Here is a 21,445-nt window from a genome sequence, read left to right as displayed (position 1 = left end):
GGAGATGAAGGTGAAAGTGCCTCAAGTCGTCCAAGGGAAAGGACGAGAGAAGAAGAACAAATGGATAAATTTACCCAAAGACTCCAAGAAAGTTTGGGAAATATACAACCTAATCCCCATAAAAAAAATATGGGATAGAACGATTGAAATCGTTGGGAGCTACAAACTTCGAAGGAACAACAGACCCTGCGGATGCAGAAGTCTAGATGAATCAATTAGAAAAATGTTTTGGGATAATGAGATGTCCTGGAAATAGAAAGGTGAGTCTTGGAACTTTCTTATTACAAAAACAGGCTGAAGATTGGTGGAAATTACTAAAGAATAAAAGAAGAGACCAAGAAGAGATCTGTTGGGAAGAATTTCGAGAAGCGTTCTTCGAAAGATTATATCCTCGATTGTTTCGAGATATGAAACGAGATGAGTTCCTACAGCTCATGCAGGGAAACATGACTGTAGCAGAATATGAATTAAAGTATACTGAGTTATCCAAGTATGCTTTAAACATAATTGTGGATGAAAAAGAGCGCTGTAGGAGGTTTGAATTGGGATTAAGACAAGAGATCCGAACTCCTGTGACAGCAACCGTGGAGTGGGGAGAATTCTCAAAATTAGTGGAAGCAGCAATGAGAGTAGAAAAAAGTCTAGCGGCAGAAGAACTAAGACCAAAGAGGGACTCATCAACGAACAGGTGCGGAGGGAAGAGCGAAGAAATTTTACTCCCAGGATAGAAAGTAGAAATGTGTGGAAAAGAAGAGGAATTACAAATACTAAAGCAGACTCCGAACTAGAAAGCCAGATAAAGGAGTCAATGGTGAGTGTAAATCAAAAACCTAGATGCCCGATCTGTAATAAATACCACTGGAAAAAATGTTGGGAGAAAACCCAAGAATGAACACATACATATTTTAAGTGTGGCAAACCAGGACATTTTAAACGAGAGTGCCCCCAGTTGATGGAAGCTGGAAATATACAACCACAGAACAACCTAGGAATGAAACCAACAATTGTCGAAGGAGGATAGAGTGCTGGAGGAAGAAGAGAGGAAACAGGAAAAATGACGTTGGGACAATTATATGGGTTAACTCAAACTAGGGAGGAAGATATACCAGACGTTGGAAAAGGGAAAGAGAAAATTTTAGAGAACTAGGACAGAAGTTGTTATATAATGAAACTCTGTTAAGCAAATCAATTAATAAAATTTGTTTGTAAAATATGATTGGCTTAATTTCGAGGACGAAATTATATTTAAAGGGGTGGTGAATGTAAGATCCTAATCTTAAATCTAGATGGTAATGGGAGGAAAAATTCTAAGTAGTTGAATGGGTTGCTTAGTAGTAACTAATAAAAGTTTGGCTAAGAATATTAAAAGAAGATATGCGTAAATATTAATATTGCATTGGTCTTGTACTAAATAAGATGTTGGCTATGTGTTGGTGCTAAACATTTAGAGGTTATATGAACTGGTGATAATGTAATCGTTGACTCTGTAATGATTTCCCAAAAATATATTTTGTAATCAAAGTTATTGATATTTTAAAAGGCACCATTCACTGGACTTATTAGCTCACGCATTCCAAATGTGTTTCTCCCCCTCCCTCCCCCTCCGGTAGCGGAGCGGAGCATTCAGGGAAGAGTCATTCAACCACCAAAGACTAGGAACTTGGTAATCTTTCAGGGCATGTCTCGAATTGTGTAATAGAAAACTTGTAGGAAAGTTAGACTACATGTTTAATATTGGTATGGTTATTGTAGACATGTCAAAGTCTCTAATCTCTAATAAATAAAAAGTAAAAGTATCAACTGTCCTAAAATTAGATTAATATGTCTTCATGCTCTCTCCTAAGTCTTGGGCTAGGGCTCGAGAGGGGGTGTGACACTGACAATTAATGGGTGGTGAATAATTTAATTAAAGAGTTTAATATTATTCACATACCATTGGAACTTCAAGCTACAGGTCCATGAGGTCCCCTCGGTAGCTCAACGGGATTTGTTGAGAATCAGTTTTTGGATTAATTTGAATTATTCAAATTAATTGAGGGATTTAATTAATTATATATGATATAGTTAATTTAAATATAATATTAATGAGAGAAAATAAATATTTGAATATGATTTAAATATTAATTATATGAATTGGAATCATATTATTAAATTTAATGTAAATGTGATTTACATTAGATGTTATTGGTGAGAGAAATGAAACTATAGATTATATTGTATTTAATACAATATAGAAACTATAGGTTATATGTTATATTTGATATAACATATAGTTTAATATGTATATTATATGATAAGGTAGTTTTATATATATATATATTAAATGTTTTGTCAATTAAATATTTTTTTTATTTTTTTTTAAGAAAAACTAATTATGGGAGGGAGTTGTAACTCCTTTCCCACCTTTTACTATCTCAGACATGAGAGTGGGGAAGCCCCCAGATTATGTGCAGTGATTGTGAAAAAGGGATTCAAAAATTCTCTCTACATAGAAACGTACTGTGAATATTTTCTACCTCCTTCTCCTCTCTTTCAATTTTCTATTCCTACCTAAACCCAAAATAGTCAGAGCCCTACTCCTCCTGGGTTCTCATCCTGAGAATATTGTGGTAGCTTTTGTGGTTGTGTCCATCTGGAGATCAAGGGATTTCAATTGAAGTTTTGTTCTTCAAAAGTAAGGGTTTTTTAACCCTATTTTAATTCTTATGTTACTTGTTAATAACATGTTGTATTTTGTTAAATGCATATTTTTGTTCTCTTCTTCTGTACAATTTTATTTTGTGAAATTTTGGGAAAAATTGGGACGATCCGCTTCCGCTCATGGTCCCTTCACAAGGTTCCTTCACCTAAGTCATCCTAGTGAAATAGAAACCTAAACTAGTCAATGGAGTTACATCTAGTGGTTACTATTTCGGGGTTCAGCCTTATGCAAACTCATTGCATAGGATACCTTCACTTGCATGTCCTCTACACGAACGTGTTGGATCATTGCATTTGTATCAAATACAAAGCGTGTCGTATCCATAATGTCACCAAGATAAGGTACCTAGCTTTATCCATATACTATAGACCCTTTAGATTGTATCTTGAACACTAATCCCCGTATGTCTCCGCATACAGTTCAAGACTCATACAATAGTCTAGGATGTTAGTTTATTGAATTAGGGTTATTTAGGCAAGATAAATACAAGGTAAAAAATAACTATTTGTTGTAATAAACATTAATAATACTTTATTAATGATTAGTCAAAAGTTATATTTACTATCTACGAGTTTTATGGCATAAAACCCAACAAAAAACTCTCTCTTGAAGAAACAAACTCTCTAAAGAATTTTACAAAGAAGGAGTTCTCTGCCAAAAACACATTCCTTGTGACTTTCAAAGGAGGTTCCCACCAACCGATTCTTGCCAGAGAATAGTAGGGAAGATCTGAAGGAGGTGTCCTACTTGCTAAGAAGACTTGGAGAAGTTCGAAGAACAATTCTTCGGATGTAGTATTTATCGATCTAATTTGTATGCTTAACCTAGTATATTTACAACATGTTGATGTTCTGTGATTAATTTTGTACAATTTCTTCTTCCAATTGAAAGAAAAAGGCAACAAAATGCCTCCACTACGGGATTCAATCCCTTCACATGTACGGTTCTTTCTTAACATCTTTCTTCAAATTAATATGGCCAGATTGAGATTCTTACGTTCATATCTTCTCCCCTTCTTCAAAAAGATTCGGTCTCAAATCTACAATACTACTTGTAAGGAACATAGAAGGGTTAGTGCACACATTGAACACTTTAAAGAGAATGAGAATAAGTATACATGTTTAACTCAAACACAAAGATGCTCAAGAGTTCTCATTGATGAGATGATGAAATAATATAAGAACATGAAAGATAACTCTTAAAAATTAATTGATTGGATGAAATTTAAAACATTGGATTGACAATCTTAAACAAGCCTCATGCATTTTTGGAATATAAGAAGAAGGGATGACTCTAAAACAATCATAAACAACGTGAGCAAGCAAGTGAGCTACAAAATTACATGAACGATTATAATTAACAAAAGAAACGACACCTGCATGATGCACGAGCGCCATCGTAGCATCAACCACATTTTTCGTTTTCGAAAGATTTTCTTATAGCTTGTTGAACATGAATAATCTTGATCGAATCGAATTTAACGGTAAGGGATACTTGGGGGGGGGGGGGGGGGGGGGGAAGAAAAAAACCTCGACGATTGAATAAAAGGCAAAAGCTCCCTTCTGATGGCCTCACTTCCCAACGCGTTGATTGGCCAACCATGATCAATATGTTTGTAACCGAACACAAATAAGAGATCTTCAAAAGGCAAATCACCCACCCCAACCTTCTAAACTTCATTCACTACACCACAAGGCATCTTCAACAATAAGGTTCCAGAAAACCTTCAATGGGGGGATCTCCTATCTTAACTCACAAGGCTCTCTCACTAGCTTAGAGAACACAACTATGTCATCAAAGCTAGTGAGAAGATAATAATTATTTTTTAATAAATAAAAAGAGAATTAAAGATCATATTAAGTTTTATGATTGTTTATGTTATAACGATAATGTGAATTCACCCGTTACGTTGAAAACAAACTCAAGATATTTATATTGATGAAGATATTCACATATTGAGAGAAGTTTAATACTAACTAATATGATATTAGTGGTAACAACTAAGGCCACATGGTAATGTATATTTGGTAATGTAAAAACTGGACCCTGGTTGATTACCTCTGTTGTTGTTTATCTACTTTCCGTAATCGTAATAAAATGTGGGACCTGTCTTGAAATTTGTAATTAAATCATATAATCTAATCAAGGAATAAAAGACGTTCAATCTGATTACGGTTGCAAATTATGTGGGGCCCACTACCTTTACCGTCACCATTATCGTTACCGTTACAGATATTATTACTGTAACAGTATTCAAATTATGAATTTGTCATATTAATTGTTACCTTTACGTTACTATCACTGTTATCATTACCATTAAGATTAAAATGTAATGGTAATAGTAAAATGTGATAAATTCATAATTCTAGGTAAGTGATAAAAAATAATTCAACTGTGTTTGCAATTTAGGTTTATTACAATTTATCCATCAATGAAATCTCATTCCGATTACACCAATTTTGATTACGACTTAGTAAAAGTTGGCATACATTAAATGTGAAGTAGAAAAAGAAACAAAAAAGAAATATCTTTTAAATATATATATATATATATAGTAGATAGCTATTTCCAACTCATCACCGACACAAACTGACAAATATCAAATTACGCACATGCTATTTTGTCTTTTTTATTGTTTTATATTTCTAAAATTTTCCGAATTTCTTTCTTATTTCTCTCACCGGTTGGTGATCAATACACCCAATTACTCCTCACACTCGAACTCACAAAGTGTCATTTACACGCGCGCCGTATCGCAATTGCAATGCGAATCGTACGTATAAATGCGCGAGTATCCAAATTTTTAAACTCGCAAGCGTGTTGTTGATATAATTGTCGTTGTCGTGTCGGTCACACGGCTCCAAGAGGTCCTTGTCCATTCCTGTGAACTTCCAGTAAGAAAGTAGCCATTCATGCCCTGCCACGTCATTGATCTAATTATTTTATGCCACGTGGCAGCTTGTGCTTTCACTACAAGTTTCCACTTTCACCAGCTCACTGTCAATTCATGATTAATTTTCTATGAGTATATATATAATATATATATACATGTATATATTGTTTTTTTTTTTTCAGGTCAGATTAAAATTATAAACTTTATTTCAATCTAACTGTATAATTAAACTTTAATTTACATAGGAACGAATTTATATTTTTTTTTATTGATTTGTAGTTATTTTAATTTAAGTTTATTTAAAATCGACTCAAAATTATTTTAATAAAACAATATTCCTCACAAATTCCACAAAAATAGCATGAAAAATTATCATGTAATTCTTTCTAAAGGTAGTAGATAAAAAATAGAAAAAGAGATAGGAAAAATTACTACGGTTTATTTGATTGATTCTTTCATTTTTCTCTAATTTGTAGTAAGGGATAGTTGCAAATATAACAATCAAACCAAAAGTATTAATAAATATAGCATAATGTAAAAAAAATTAAAAATATGATAAAATTTAAATAGTCTATCGATGATAGAGCATATCACCGATAGACCATATCACTAATAGGATTCTATTAGTAATAAAAGTTTATCGCCGATAGATTTTGCTATATTTACATTTTTTTTAAAAAAAATATTGTTATACACTTGTTTGTTATCCTTAAAAATACTACATATTTTAATTATTGTTATAAATAATTGTATTTAAAGAATATCTATACATGTGTGAAAGTTATGCATGAATTACTTTAAAAGTAAAAGCTTAAGGTCTAAATTATATTTAATATGAAAGCAATTTCATGTCATAAACCAAAGGTTAAAAATCACTTTTAGTTCACGAACTTTCATAAAAGTAATAATTTAGTCTATGAACTTTGGTCTGTAACGATTTAATCCACCAATTTTCAATTTTGTAACAATTTAGCCCATAAATTTTATTATGTAACAATTTAGTTCTTATACTTTCAAATTTATAACGATTTAGTCTCTATTGTAAAAATTACTTTTAAGATTTAATGAGATTTTTTACATAAATAAATCAATAAACTAATTAGAGACTCAAAATTGTTATAAAATACAAAGTCTACGTCACAAATTAATAAAAGTTGACATTAAACTTTGATAAATTTTTTCACTTTAGGGACTAAATTGTAACAGATTTCAAAGTACGAGGACTAAATTATTACATATTAAAATTTAGAGACTAAATTGATACAAAACTGAAAATATATGAACTAAATCGTTATCAACTAAAATTTAGGGATTAAATTGTTATTTTCATAAAAATTTAGGGACCAAAAATGTTTTTTAAACCTAAAATAAATTGAAGTTTCGTTCATCTTTAATTTAACTTTTCATTGCATTGAACTACATTTTTTAGGATGGAGATAATAAATGTTAGGTTAAAAAAGCTTATTTTCCTTTTGGGGATGAATTTTAATGGTAGTAACAATCTAGTTATTAAACATTAATTTATAACAATTTAATTTAGGAACAGTTGTAAATATAGATATTAGACCCAAAGTATTAGTAGATATAACATAATATAAAAAAATCGTAAATATGGCCAAATCTAAATAGTCTATCAGTGATGAACCATATTATTGGTAGGAGCCTATCAGTGATAGACCATATTACTGGTAAGAGTCTATCAACAACTTTTTTTAAATGATGTTATACACTTAGTTATTATTTTAAAAAATGCTATCAATTGTAATTACCCTTTAATTTATACAATTTTGAAATTTGTAACAATCGAGTATATGAACATTTTAGCTCTCATACTTTTGAACTCTTGTAATAATTTAATCTATATTTTGAAAATTTTAATTAAAATTAAATGCCAACTTTTATTTTGTGATGATTTAGTATTTGTAATTTACAAACATATTTAATCCTTATCAACTTATCATCTTCCTTAAATTTTAATAATATTTTTCATGTTGTGGTTTAAATTGGAACAGTTTTTAAAATATATAAACTAATTTATTACAAACTAAATTGTGACAAATTTGAAAGGGTATAAAATAAAATGGTCAATTATTAATTGTTAAAACCTAAAATTCATGGATACATTGCTATTTCCATGGGAGTTCATAGATTAACACTATTTTTAACGTTAAAGTTAAGAAATCAAAATTATATTTCTAATTGATCTTTAAAATAAGTTTAGACTAGTCTCTTGACTTTAAAATTTCAAATAAATTGTCATAGTATTTGTACTATCAACCTCGAAGTTAAAAATTCGATTCATCTACCTCATATATTAGGAAAAAATTTAATTATACATTTCATGACATGAAGATGAAATTTTTTAATATCAATTATAATGTCAAGGCAAGTTTAATAGTATTGAAAAAAAAAATTAAAGATTAAAGGACATTTTAATATAAATTTTTTGAATATAAATAATAATCGATATCTTATCAATTAAATTATATACTTGAATGTAGTAAAAAAAATTAATTGTTTTAAAATTTTTATTTTTATTTTTGCCAGAGGTAAATAGTATGGAGAAGGTTTGGAACTAATTAAAATTTTAAATTTAAGGGAATGAAATGGTTTTTTAAAAAATTAGATAAATTTTAGGACCAAAACCAATGAAATAAATGCTCCAAAATTAGTAGTGTTTCAAAAGAAACTTGTAATTTAAATTTAACACAAAAACTATGCACTTAAGTGGTACAAAATGGTTTTCCTTAATCTTTGCTTTTCTTATAAACCTATATTTATAAAGAAAAAACAAATCTAATCTGAGTCAAATAGAAAATATTGCTTGTACTTTTTAACTTGTCCAAGGGTACACAAAAAAGGCAAAAAATACATTTAAGACTAAAAAAACCATTCATCTTTTTAGACATTAAAAGAAGTATCTAAAAAAAAAAATCAAATCAACCCCAACAAAAACTATATATTAAGACACGACACATATTTCTATAGGTTTGAGATCAAAATAGGAGTTGAATCAACATTTTCAATGTAACATTAAAAAAAATCATGAAACATAATGTCTCAAAAACATCATGAAACATACAAAATAAGCAACAAAAATATTTTAAAAATTGTCGATGATTGTCTAAGGTAAGACTCATCAAAGCCCGCCCACGGACAAGCTTAAATTCAAAGGGTATCGAGAAAGAGCATAATGAAGTACGCATCCCAAAACAGAAATGTCAGTGCCTTGGGGTTTGGGCCGATATGTCAAGCTTATAAATATAATATCAATAGAAAAACAAACGAACCAAGACCGAATTGGCACCTTGTAACATCGAGCACTGGAAACGTCCCTAACCCACATACTGTCACACACAACCGTGACACATGTGTTAGAAGATTGACTTATAAATGATCAATTCAGCAACCCCAAAGGGAAACGGTACACAATCTCCAAAAGAGAGAATTTATCTTTTTTTTTTTTTTTTTGGTGTGTGTTTAGTTGAATTAGCCAATTGTACTAACTTAACCATCAAAGTATAGTAGCCTCGACACCACATCGTTGCCAAAACTAGACTAGAAGGAAGTAGGCCGGAGGTCAAGGCCATCAAACACCTAGAATAATCCAACACGGATGAGATCCGAACACCAACAAATATAAATAAAGTATAAATAATAGACAATAAAGGGTTAAAATTTTTGTATTTTTTTTCTAAAAATATTTATAAATATATATATATATTTTATTGATATTTTCTTCCACATTTCCAAAACTGAGACTTTGACAGTTCTATTGACATGGATGTTTATTTTTTGGAAAAAGAAAATATTTGAATTTAGTAAAAATTATCCAGTTAAGTTAATCCAAAAAAAAAAAAAGAATTTCATTTGGATGGCTTCCTTTCTTCTACAGTTCTACTGAGCAGTGTGTATGAAAAAAAACCCAATCAATATCAAAGATTGAGAAGAGAATAAGTGAAAATGGTGTGAAAATTTCGCTGAGAAAAAGTAAAAAAAAGAAAAAAGAAAGAAATTCAACAAGAAGACTGAGAAGTTGGATTGGATCTGTGTTGTCTCAGCGTCGGTGGCTTTTCTGACCCATAAATTCCTTTCATCTTCTTCTTCCATCGCTTTCTTCTTCACCCATTACACCATTTTCACGAATCCCCATTTCACTTTTCCCTCTCACATCTCCAGATCCCCATTCTTTCATGTGGAAGTTTGAGTTTCCATGAAGTAATCCAGAGTTGTTCCTTTCACTGCTGCTTCTTTCGCTTAAGATCGAACACGATCTTCCAGTGGACCAGCAGCCATGGAGGTCGATACTAATTCTGGGGTAATTTAACCCTTTTCCCATTTCCCAGTTTTGTTCTTAACTTCTTTTCCTAACTGGGTTTTTGATGATTTTTGTTTCAATCTTCAGAAACCGTCGAAACAGATTGGGTGCGGCCAAGTTTGTCAGATCTGCAGCGATTCCGTCGGCACGACGGCCGACGGCGAGCCGTTTGTTGCGTGTGATGTTTGTGCATTTCCGGTCTGCCGTCCGTGTTATGAGTACGAGAGGAAAGATGGGAATCAGTCTTGCCCTCAATGCAAGACCAAATACAAGTGGCATAAAGGTTTTGATTCGATCCCATTAACTGTTTTTAGTTTTATTTTGCTTTTGTAGTTCTTGAACGATGAAAATTATGAGGAATTGCATTGACAGTAATGGGATGGATCGGTTTGTTTCTTGGATTTTAGGAAGTCCTCCAGTTAAGGGAGAGGTAGTGGAAGATGGTGATGGTAATGGAGTGGCAGGGGCTCAAGAAAGGCATCATAAGATGCCAGAGCGCACGCTTAGCTGGGATACTAATTATGATAAGGAGGGATCTTTTAATCACATTCCTTTGCTCACCACTGGACGATCTGTAAGTTGATCTAGAGGCTTACTTCGTTTGATTCAATTTTGTTTCTGTTTGTTGGATTTGGAATTGAATTTGATGGTTTTCTGGTATTCTCTGTGCTCAAGGTTTCTGGAGAACTGTCGGCTGCATCTCCTGAGCGGCTCTCCATGGCATCTCCTGAAAGCGGGAGCCGGGGTAAGCTCATATTAATCTCATGTAGTTGGTATCTCGTATGATAAAATTAACGGGTTCGGTGATTTTATGTCTCAGAAATGTGTCTGGAAAGAAAAATATATGTTGTCACGATGGTTCTTTTAAAATGTTTGTTTGATAATTGGCAGCTAACTATAGAATCATGGATCAATCGAGAGACTCGGGTTCGGCTCGATTTGGCAATGTGGCCTGGAAAGAGAGAATAGATAGTTGGAAGGTGAAGCAAGACAAGAGTGTGCCGCCAATGAGTGTCAGTCATGCACCTTCTGAAGGGAGGGGTGGTGCTGATTTTGATGCCAGCACCGATGTCATGATCGATGATTCTTTGCTGTGAGTGCTTCATTTGGTCTCTTGTTCGTATATATTTTCTAGCGTCTCGTAGTATATCTAGTGTTGAATGCACTTTGGAAGAGTAGAATGATTCTGTGAACTAAACAAGAAAAACTTAATTTCAGCTATGTTTCGAACTGTCATATTGCTTTCATGAAAGCTCTGGTTTTCTATTTTCTTTTACCTGAAGAAGGATAGGTTCTGTATATCATTTTCAAACGGACACTATGTTTATAATTCAAGTACCATCAATCTCTGTTAGTGACATTCAACTAATCAGCCTTTGCATGATACTGTACACTCCACACGAATAATCTGCTAAATGTTAGTTTCTCGTACTTTCTTCCTAACTGTTACTCATTTGTTGGCTTGGCAGAAATGACGAAGCTCGCCAGCCTTTATCGAGGAAGGTTTCTATTCCATCCTCTAGGATTAATCCTTATAGGATGGTCATCGTTCTACGGCTTATTATTCTTTGCATCTTCTTACACTATCGGATTACAAATCCAGTTCCGAATGCCTTTGCTCTGTGGTTAATATCAGTGATTTGTGAGATTTGGTTTGCTATATCTTGGATTTTGGATCAGTTCCCCAAATGGCTCCCGGTCAATCGTGAGACATATCTTGATAGGCTTGCTCTAAGGTTGGGTTTTTAGCTCTGATTATGAGCAATTTTCACTTCAAAGTTTGTCTTACCTTGAATTTTTTAATCTCAAATATTTATGGTTTGCAGATACGATCGTGAAGGAGAGCCATCTCAGTTGGCTGCTGTCGACATATTTGTCAGTACTGTCGACCCTCTGAAAGAACCTCCCCTTGTCACAGCCAATACGGTCCTATCAATTCTCTCTGTGGACTATCCAGTCGATAAAGTTTCTTGCTACGTATCAGATGATGGAGCTGCTATGTTAACATTTGAAGCCTTGTCCGAAACATCAGAATTTGCAAGAAAATGGGTTCCTTTCTGCAAGAAGTACAACATTGAGCCCCGAGCACCGGAGTGGTATTTTGCTCAGAAAATTGATTACTTAAAGGACAAGGTTCAACCATCATTTGTGAAGGAACGGAGAGCAATGAAGGTAGCAACTCTGGTTTCTTCTGTATCATTTTCTTTTCAATGGCTACATTACAGTAAAGTTCCTTTATCATCTCCATGGTTGACTGACTGTGCTTCTGTGTTACAGAGAGAATACGAGGAGTTTAAAATTCGTATCAATGGGCTTGTTGCTAAGGCACAAAAAGTCCCAGATGAAGGGTGGGTCATGCAAGATGGCACGCCATGGCCTGGAAATAACACGAGAGATCATCCAGGAATGATACAGGTCTGTACGTCAGGATTTGGAATTAAATCTGCTGTCTCAGTGCCCGTGTTCTTCATTGTTGCTTCAAATCTTATGGTCTCCTTTTGCTGTTTCTTTACAAATTTGCAGGTCTTCTTGGGGCACAGTGGAGGACTTGATACTGATGGTAACGAGCTTCCACGTTTAGTTTATGTTTCTCGTGAGAAGCGTCCTGGTTTCCAACATCACAAAAAGGCTGGTGCTATGAATGCACTTGTGAGTAGATGGCTTTGGAAAATCTCTCAACCTTCTCTTGACTTCTATATTTTTTTTTGAATGATCAAATACCTTTGTGCAGGTTCGTGTATCTGCTGTTCTTACCAACGGTCCCTTCTTGTTAAATCTTGATTGTGATCACTACATAAACAACAGTAAAGCGTTGCGGGAAGCTATGTGTTTTATGATGGATCCCAATCTTGGTAAATCAGTTTGCTATGTTCAGTTTCCTCAGAGGTTTGATGGAATTGATAGAAATGATCGATATGCCAACCGAAACACTGTTTTCTTTGATGTAAGTTTTTTTAGCTGTTTTTGTCTTGATTATCTTCAGTGGCAGTTCGGAATGTATGTATTTTATCGAGTACATTTTCTTTCACTATGTCCTGGTTGCCTCTATTTAATTTATTAAAATTTTATTTGGCCTATAGATCAATCTTCGAGGTTTGGATGGTATACAAGGTCCGGTTTATGTGGGGACGGGATGTGTCTTCAATCGAACTGCATTGTACGGCTATGAACCCCCTCTCAAGCCCAAGCATAAAAAACCAGGGGTATTCTCCAGTTGCTTTGGGAAATCGAAAAAGAAAAGTTCTAAATCGAAAAGAAAGGATTCTGATAAGAAGCAAACTAGTAAAAATGTTGATCCCACCGTGCCAATATTCAACCTCGAAGATATTGAGGAAGGAGTTGAAGGTAAAGTTTTCATTAATTTGCTTTAGCAGTATTTTCCAGACTTACTCTATCTACGTGCATAGTTGTTAGCATCTGTTTCCCTTTCTATGAGATTTTTAACTCAATTTGCTACTATAAAACAAAATTGCTCCTTTCTCCAGGTAAGTCCAGTTTTGAAATGTATTTTTAATGAGAACTATTTATCTTTCTTCAATTCTAAGTTTTTGGTATTCGTCTTGATGTCTTTACGCAAGCTTAACATTTAGCAGGCCGTAGTTTTTACTAGATTTAAGATCTTTTGAGGCCCTATAGAGATTTCAAATTTCACATATTCAGAGTGGTAAAAATGATTTCAAATATCACCTTTGGGGGATTCGGGATTACGTGAAGCATTATCTTCAAGAAATTATTGGAGTCCAATTGCTTCCTTGCAGATAGTGTAGTTGTAGCCTAACATTTTAGTTTGCATCTTGAAATGGGGTATTAATTTCCATACATCATCCAATGTAGGTGCTGGGTTTGATGACGAGAAATCGCTTCTAATGTCACAAATGAGCCTGGAGAAGAGGTTTGGTCAATCAGCTGTATTTGTTGCTTCCACACTAATGGAAAATGGTGGCGTGCCGCAGTCTGCCACTCCAGAGTCTCTCCTTAAAGAAGCAATTCATGTCATCAGTTGTGGATACGAGGATAAAACAGACTGGGGAAGTGAAGTATGAATCTATCTCCGCCTAAGGCCATTGATTTATGTTGGATTTTCTATTTACTTTGATACAAGAAAGTATCTGTACCATAAACCTAATAATTTTCTATTGTTTATGAACGTAATTTTTTTTATGAAGTTTTCAGTTACTAAGGGATGTGTTAACATTTGGTGGTGCAGATTGGATGGATCTATGGTTCCGTCACAGAAGATATTTTGACAGGGTTCAAGATGCATGCCCGTGGTTGGAGATCAATCTATTGCATCCCGGACCGTCCTGCATTTAAAGGATCTGCTCCCATTAATCTTTCCGATCGTCTTAACCAAGTGCTTCGGTGGGCGTTAGGTTCGGTTGAAATTCTTTTCAGTCGGCATTGTCCTATGTGGTACGGTTATGGTGGACGGTTGAAATGGCTCGAGAGATTTGCTTATGTTAACACCACCATTTATCCAATAACATCCATTCCTCTTCTTGCCTATTGTACCTTACCTGCAATATGTCTGCTCACCGGAAAGTTCATTATTCCTCAGGTAAGAAGGATTGCATTTTTTGTGATTTCTATGTTAAAGATGCATTTAGTTTATAAAAATTGTGCTACAAACATACTGTCCTTTTGCTCAAGTATCACTAAATCAATATATTCTTTGTTGTTTGTTCTTCTATTACAGATCAGCAATCTTGCTAGCATCTGGTTCATTTCTCTCTTTCTTTCCATCTTTGCTACTGGTATTCTGGAAATGAGATGGAGTGGTGTCGGAATCGATGAATGGTGGAGAAACGAGCAGTTCTGGGTTATTGGAGGTGTTTCGGCCCATCTTTTTGCTGTCTTCCAAGGTCTTCTTAAAGTTCTTGCTGGAATTGATACTAATTTCACGGTTACTTCAAAAGCATCCGATGAAGATGGAGATTTTGCTGAGCTCTACATGTTCAAGTGGACCACTCTTCTCATTCCCCCAACTACTCTCCTAATTATCAACATCGTTGGAGTTGTTGCTGGAATTTCTTATGCCATCAACAGTGGTTATCAATCTTGGGGACCCCTTTTCGGCAAACTGTTCTTCGCTTTCTGGGTGATTATTCATCTGTATCCCTTCCTTAAGGGTCTGATGGGTCGCCAAAACCGAACTCCCACGATCGTGGTTGTATGGTCTATCCTCCTTGCTTCAATCTTCTCCCTTTTATGGGTTCGAATCGATCCCTTCACAACTCGGGTAACTGGTCCTGATGTCGAACAGTGTGGAATCAACTGCTAAAGGGAGTTTATTTTATACAAGATAAGATGAAGAAAGGAAACTATACAGTCTCAAACGGAAACTTAATCCATATGATGCTACTTATCTTCTGCTTTCGTCCCTGAACTGGTATCTCGAAGCTAATGCAGGTACAAACCTAGCTTATCTATCGACGACGGTATTTAATTTAATTTATTTGGTGCTGTGTTTCAGAGTTTGAAAGTTATGAAAGAGATTGATTTCAGAAGTTGACGATGATCTTGATCTCTTCAAATTTTTTCCCCTCTCTATGTACAAATAAAAACTGATCACACATGATACTTGTTATTCTTCCTTCTCATGTATTGAGTATAAACTATGATGTTGGTTCATTATTTAAGTCTTTCCTGTCTATTTTTGCAAGCTTTATCTTGTAAGAAATGTTAGTGGAGTGTTTTAAAGCAGAAGAAAGTGAAAAAAAAGTTCAAAAGTCTCACAAAGTGAAAAGATAGTTTGAATTTGGTTGCTGAATCACTTTACAGAGGCCATTATTGGAGACTTGTAAATAGAGAAGATCCTTTTTTTGTGGGAATTCTCAAATTCAAAATTCAAAAGAGGATTCTTTGGTTTAATAATACTTTAAAATGTTTTTTAAATGCTTGAATATTGTAGGATCCCACCATTTATCTTGATACCATCTCTCAAAGATGCCTATAAATTGGTTCCAACACAAGGTATATTAAAAAAAAAATATTTGGTCGTACGGTCTAGTCCATACGATTTTAAAAATTAGAATTTAGTTTTTATGGTTTGATAAAATCTCATTAGTCCATGTTAGTTTGATAAATCTCTCATAAATAGTCCCTAACGTAGGGATTATCTTTAATATTTTATCAAATCATAGTGATTAAATTCTAATTTTCTTCGAATTATATGGATTAAATTTGTAATTTTACTTATTATTATAAAGACAATATATGTAAAGAAAGCAAATTAAAGATAGCTTTGCTAAAATTAGAATGTACTCCTTACTTTGAAGTTAGATGTTCACATCTCAATACCCCAATTGTTGTACTAAAAAAAGTTGATCAAAATGAAGATTTTGGAATTATTGTAGCTTTTAAAATAATTGTCGATAGTTGTGCTTGTAGAAAAATCAACTAGTAAACTTTAATTAGAAAAAACTAGTTAAGGTGTTTGGTAAATTAATACTAAATTAGTGGAATTTAGTCATATAATTATTTGAAAATATATATGATTTGAATTGCGACAATTTTTATTTAATTAAAAAAATTTTATGAAATATTTTTTTAAATTAGTGTAATTTAATTATATAATTATTTGAAAATATATATGATTTGAATTGCAACCATTTTTGTTTAATTAAAAAAAATTTATGAAATATTTTTTTGTAAAAAAATAATTATCATAAGAATTTGAACTAATTGAAATTTGGAATAAATGTGAAAAAATAAATTAATGAAATGAAAATTAGAGATAGGTAAGGGAAGATACCAAATTTTTAGAAAAGCTAAAATCTAAAAACTCCATCAAATAACTTTTGCACATTAGAACAATTTAAAAGTGATTCTCGATAGATTAATAAATAAGTTGTTTTACCAAACAGATTAGACGGTTAATTAGAATGTACTCATTCCTCTAAAGTTAGATGTTCAAATCTCCATACCCCAATTATTGTACTAAAAAAAAGTATGGATCAAAATGAAGGAGACCACCAAAACGAAACATAAAAGTTGAGATACTAAAAAAAGAATTTCTAACTTAAAAGAACCATATTCAAGATGTAAACTAATTTAGTTTCTAGACTTTTATGTCTATATCAAGAAGGTTTCTAATATGTCTCGCGTTAATGGATCTCTACAACTTTCAAATTTGTGGGTCCCTACTATTATTTTGATCTATTAGATTTAAAATTGATTTTTATATGTAATTTGACTGTAAACTTTTAATCTTGTATCTAATAGGTATGTGAATCTTGAAATGTATTGAATAAGCCAAAGACCAATGATACAAAATTGAAAGTTTTTAAGACGTAATCGACACGTTTTAAAGTTCATGAACCTATTAAACACAAAATTGAATGTTTAAGGATTTATTAGACAACAATTAGAAAAATGGAGGATTGAACTTTGACCCAAAAAAGTAAATACAGTCACCAATGAAGATACCCAATTGAGACTTGATGGGATTGTAGTTTATTCTTTTGGTTGGGTTTAATTGTACATGAATGATGATGAATCAGTGCATCATTTGTATTGTACCTTTGTAGCATAAACCAACAAGACTTTGAAATAATTATATCTTGTCAAAAGGAATAAATTAAGTGACAATATTTAAGAGATTGGGACCCCTCACTGCAAAAACCTTTTTTTTTTTTTTTTTTTTTTTTTTAATTTTAAATTTCCTTTTTCTCCTCTCATGATACCCTTGAATTTGGGTTTCATTATAGTTTAGTTTTTATACTTCTGATTTTCTGTTTTTTTTTAATGCCTCATTTTAGTTTCTATGCTTTTAATAAATTTTTGCTACCTATAACTATATACTATTTCAATAATTAAAAAAAAAAAAAAAAAAAATTTTGGTCTCTAGACTTTGAGTCTAGTTTCTATTTGGTTTCTAAATTTCGAAATAGTACTTAAATTTTGAGTTTGATTTCAATTTAGTTAATAAATTTCAAAATGTTACAATTTTACACTTAAAAGATTTGAGTGTTGTTTCAAGTTTGCCCCTAAATTTCGAAATTAACACTTTTAACTTTGATTTTTCACTAAATACTCACTATTTATCTTTAGTATTAATGTATATTAGTTGGTTTAAAAGAATTATAATTGATTAAATTTCATTATTTTTCATCACTATTGCAATTAAAATTAAAAATTTTACTTCGTAGTTATTTTAGATTAATTAATAAACATTCCGAACTAGTTTTTGTTCTTCCCATTATCTTATTCTGGAAGTGAGTTGATGGTTTCGGGTTTGTTGGTGGTGTTTGTTTTGATTAATGCATTTATATTTTTTTTAAAAAAAAGATTTAAATCTCATTTTGGTTGTTCAATTATGAATTGGATTATATTTTGATCACTGGACTTTTAAAAAGTTTTTTTTAATCCCTAAACTTTAAAACGTGTCTATTTCAATCTTAGCATCTTCACTTTCACCTTTCTTGGTTTTTTCATCTAAAAAGAAGGAAGAAAACTAGAAATAAATTTTTAGTTTAGAGATCAAAATAGAACAAAGTTGATAGTTCAATGACTAATTTTTTTTTTCCAAAAAAAAGCCCAAATTTTATAATTAAATAACATTAACCCCCAAAAAAGAGAGTAAGTTTCCGAGGAAAAATATTAGAAGGAAATACAATTGAGATTCTTCAGCTACATTACAAAACAATGAGCAAATTTAAAATTTCTCTAAGAGTCATTAATTTCCTGGAAATTACTACTATACCCACCTGAATCTCACTTAATCTCCACCGCCACTTCCGGTGGCGGAGCAGGGAGGCCGCCGCCGTCAATGCAGCTCTTGCACCTTCTTTCAATCCAACCTTCAATGTCGGTTCCTCCGCCGCAGAGACGAGCGAAGATCCGAGCGACGAACCCCAAAATGGTGATCACCGCCAGCAGCACCACCAGCATCTCGATGGAGTGACGAGTGGAGTGGGATGGCTCCGGTGGTGGGTCCGGCAGCCGCTGCATTTGACCGTCGAGCTTTATTGGATTTGGTGGCGTTGCCCACATTTAACTCTGATTTTTTTTTTTTTTTTTGGCTTTCCTTCTCTGCAACGGATATATATATATATATACACACACAGAAAGAAAGAAAGAACAGAGCATAGAGGTAATGGTTGGGCTATCAAATGCCCCGCATCCAACTTTAAACGTGTTGGGTAACTTTTTGCATTTTCTGATTAAAACTTGGTAATGATTTAATCTATTATTTTTAAATTTGTAAAAATTTAGTCTTTATCCTTCTTCTTCTTCCTCTTTTTTTTTTTTTTTTTTTTTTTTTTAGGATTTAACGAATTTTTGGCTTAAATATTCTTTTGACCCTAAACTTTTAGAAACGTCTATTTTAGTCCCTAAACTTGAAAAAAAAATTGTTTATTTTGGTTCCTCTGGTTAAGATTATGTTAACTTTGATGGATAAATTTTGTTTAAGAATTAAATTGCATCTAACATAGGTTGAGCAAGATGAAAGTAAAGTAAAATGTCAATGATCAATGTGTCAACAACCAAAATCTTAAACCCAAAAGACTTTTGAGATCTCGTATAAAATTTTTTTTATTACTAAGTCAAAATTGAAACTTTAGATTTTTTTTAACGCGACTAACTTACTTGGCAACCTTGTCATTTCACTATTTTGTTTAAGAGTCAATATAATTTTATTAGCGAGGACTAAAATAAGTAATTTTTAAAATTTTAAGGAATAGAATAGACATTTTTTAAAGTTTAGAAACCAAAATAGAATAAGATTCAAACTTCAAGGACTAAAATAAGATTTAAACCTATTTTTTTTATATACATTTAGATGAATAAAGTGATCTAGGATATTTTTTTCTCTATAAACTATAAATAATAAGTTATAACGTCCAAAAGGTTAAATTATTACAAAGTATAGAGACTAGATTGTTCCTTATTAAAATTCTAAGACTAAATTGTTACAAATTTGAAAGTATAAGGACTAAATCATTACTTAGTCATTTTGAAAATAAAAATGACTGTACAAAAACTAATCATGGGTGCGTTTGGTTTAATTTTGAAAATAAGTCATTTTGACAAAAAAAAATTGAAGTTTTTGACAACTACTCAAAATAGTTTTTAAAACGCTTTCAAGGTGTATTTTAAACTTTTTTTTTTTATCAAAAGAGTTAAAATAAAAATAAAAACACTTTTTTTTCCTCTAGTCATTTCAAACATGCCCTACAATTTGAGACTACGGGTGTTTTTTAACCTAAGCTTTTAAATTTTAAAGTTCTTATAAATTTTATTTTCTGTCTAAATAAGTCACTAAACTTTTAATTTTATATTTTTACATACTCGACATTTTTTTTATAATCCACAAATTTATATAAACATAAAACCGAAAGTGTAATATCTAAATTGGATAATTTAAAAAATGTTGAAGGTATCATGATGGTCTATTATATACAAAATTGAAAGTTCATAAATATATTGTGTACTTTTTTAAAGTTTAGAGAACTATTTGACGTAGAGGTGAAAGTATAGGGTCTAAACTTGTAACTTAATTTTTTTAAAAAAATATTAATGGAAAAATTACCATTTTAGTTTATGAAATTTTATATTGTAACCTTCCGAGTTTTAGGTAAAATTGGAATTAATTATCTTGAATGGTAGGATTTTAATCCCCACTAATTTTGGTTCTCGGAGCCAAAATTGATATAACGGGGGAAGAAGAATTTATTAAATAAGAGATTTGGATTTTTTTTTTAATAATAATTTTCAAAAAAGATTTGGAATTTGGTTTTTTGTGAAAATATTTAGAATTTGAAAAGAAAAAGGTTAAGGATTTAAACATTATGTGTATAAATATATTGGAATTAAAAAAAAAAACAAGAAAAGAAAATTTTCACTTAGTCCTAACTCACGCGTGAAGCGTCCCCCCTCGTCTTCTTTGTTCCTGCTATAATCACCGCCTCCCTATCACGAACTTCAGCGCCAGCGACCGTCTCGACAACTCCGACAGTCGCACACATGCCGAAGTCCGCCCACACCACAGACTGAAGCGCCGTCGTATGTCGTTTCCGTTGCGGGTAGTTTTTCGTCAATCTTTCTCTCCACGTTTTCTTCCATTCTCAACCCGCACGTCAGTCATTGGCCACTGCAAGTGGATGTCGTCCGTCGACTTCGGTCAGGCGTTGCTGTCAATCGTCTACTGCACACAAGTCAGGCGCTGCTGCCACCTTAGTCGTGCGATATTCTCGCTGTTTTGGTGGTCTTGTGTAAGTTTCGTGAGTTTTAGTTGAAGTTCATTATTGGTGTGTGTTTGTGAAGATCATCGTGGAAAAATGAATGATCTATTTCTTGGTGGGAAGATAATGGTATGCGTTAGACAGATGATAAACCAATGTTTAAGAACACTTTGTTAGTTGCATATAAGTTTTCTTAATCTAGATACAAGTATAAATCTACTTTGTCCTGGTAAGCCTAGAGTTGCATGTAGGGAATCTAGTATAGACTAACACAAGACGGTCTACTGTGATCTGTTTATAGGGATTTACTAATTAAATGTATGTGTTGGTTATGTACATTAAACTAA

General features: G+C 32.5%; 1 protein-coding gene across 2 annotated transcripts; it reads left to right on the top strand.

Moving 5' to 3' along the window:
- The first annotated feature begins 9,371 nt into the window (after window positions 1–9,371).
- Window positions 9,372–15,551, top strand: LOC150029773 (cellulose synthase A catalytic subunit 3 [UDP-forming]-like). Of its 2 annotated transcripts, none has more exons than XM_090310377.1 (14): window positions 9,372–9,912; window positions 10,000–10,195; window positions 10,320–10,486; window positions 10,588–10,657; window positions 10,804–11,005; window positions 11,382–11,648; window positions 11,739–12,084; window positions 12,190–12,327; window positions 12,436–12,561; window positions 12,644–12,856; window positions 12,993–13,257; window positions 13,747–13,949; window positions 14,120–14,470; window positions 14,609–15,551. In XM_090310377.1, exons 1-14 carry the CDS (start codon window positions 9,889–9,891, stop codon window positions 15,191–15,193), a joined length of 3,153 nt encoding a protein of 1,050 aa, XP_090166503.1. In that variant the 5' UTR covers window positions 9,372–9,888; the 3' UTR covers window positions 15,194–15,551. The 2 variants fall into 2 exon arrangements, with proteins under 2 accessions (XP_090166503.1, XP_090166504.1); XM_090310378.1 differs by having other exon boundaries at window positions 9,463–9,894.
- The last annotated feature ends 5,894 nt before the right edge of the window (window positions 15,552–21,445 follow it).

The sequence above is a fragment of the Benincasa hispida genome, unplaced genomic scaffold (assembly GCF_027475165.1).
Source record: "Benincasa hispida cultivar pf3 unplaced genomic scaffold, pf3_genome.v1.1 HicScf933, whole genome shotgun sequence".
Taxonomy (NCBI): domain Eukaryota; kingdom Viridiplantae; phylum Streptophyta; class Magnoliopsida; order Cucurbitales; family Cucurbitaceae; genus Benincasa; species Benincasa hispida.
Note: the sequence above shows the minus strand (reverse complement) of the source record. Positions and strands in the feature narration are given on the sequence as shown.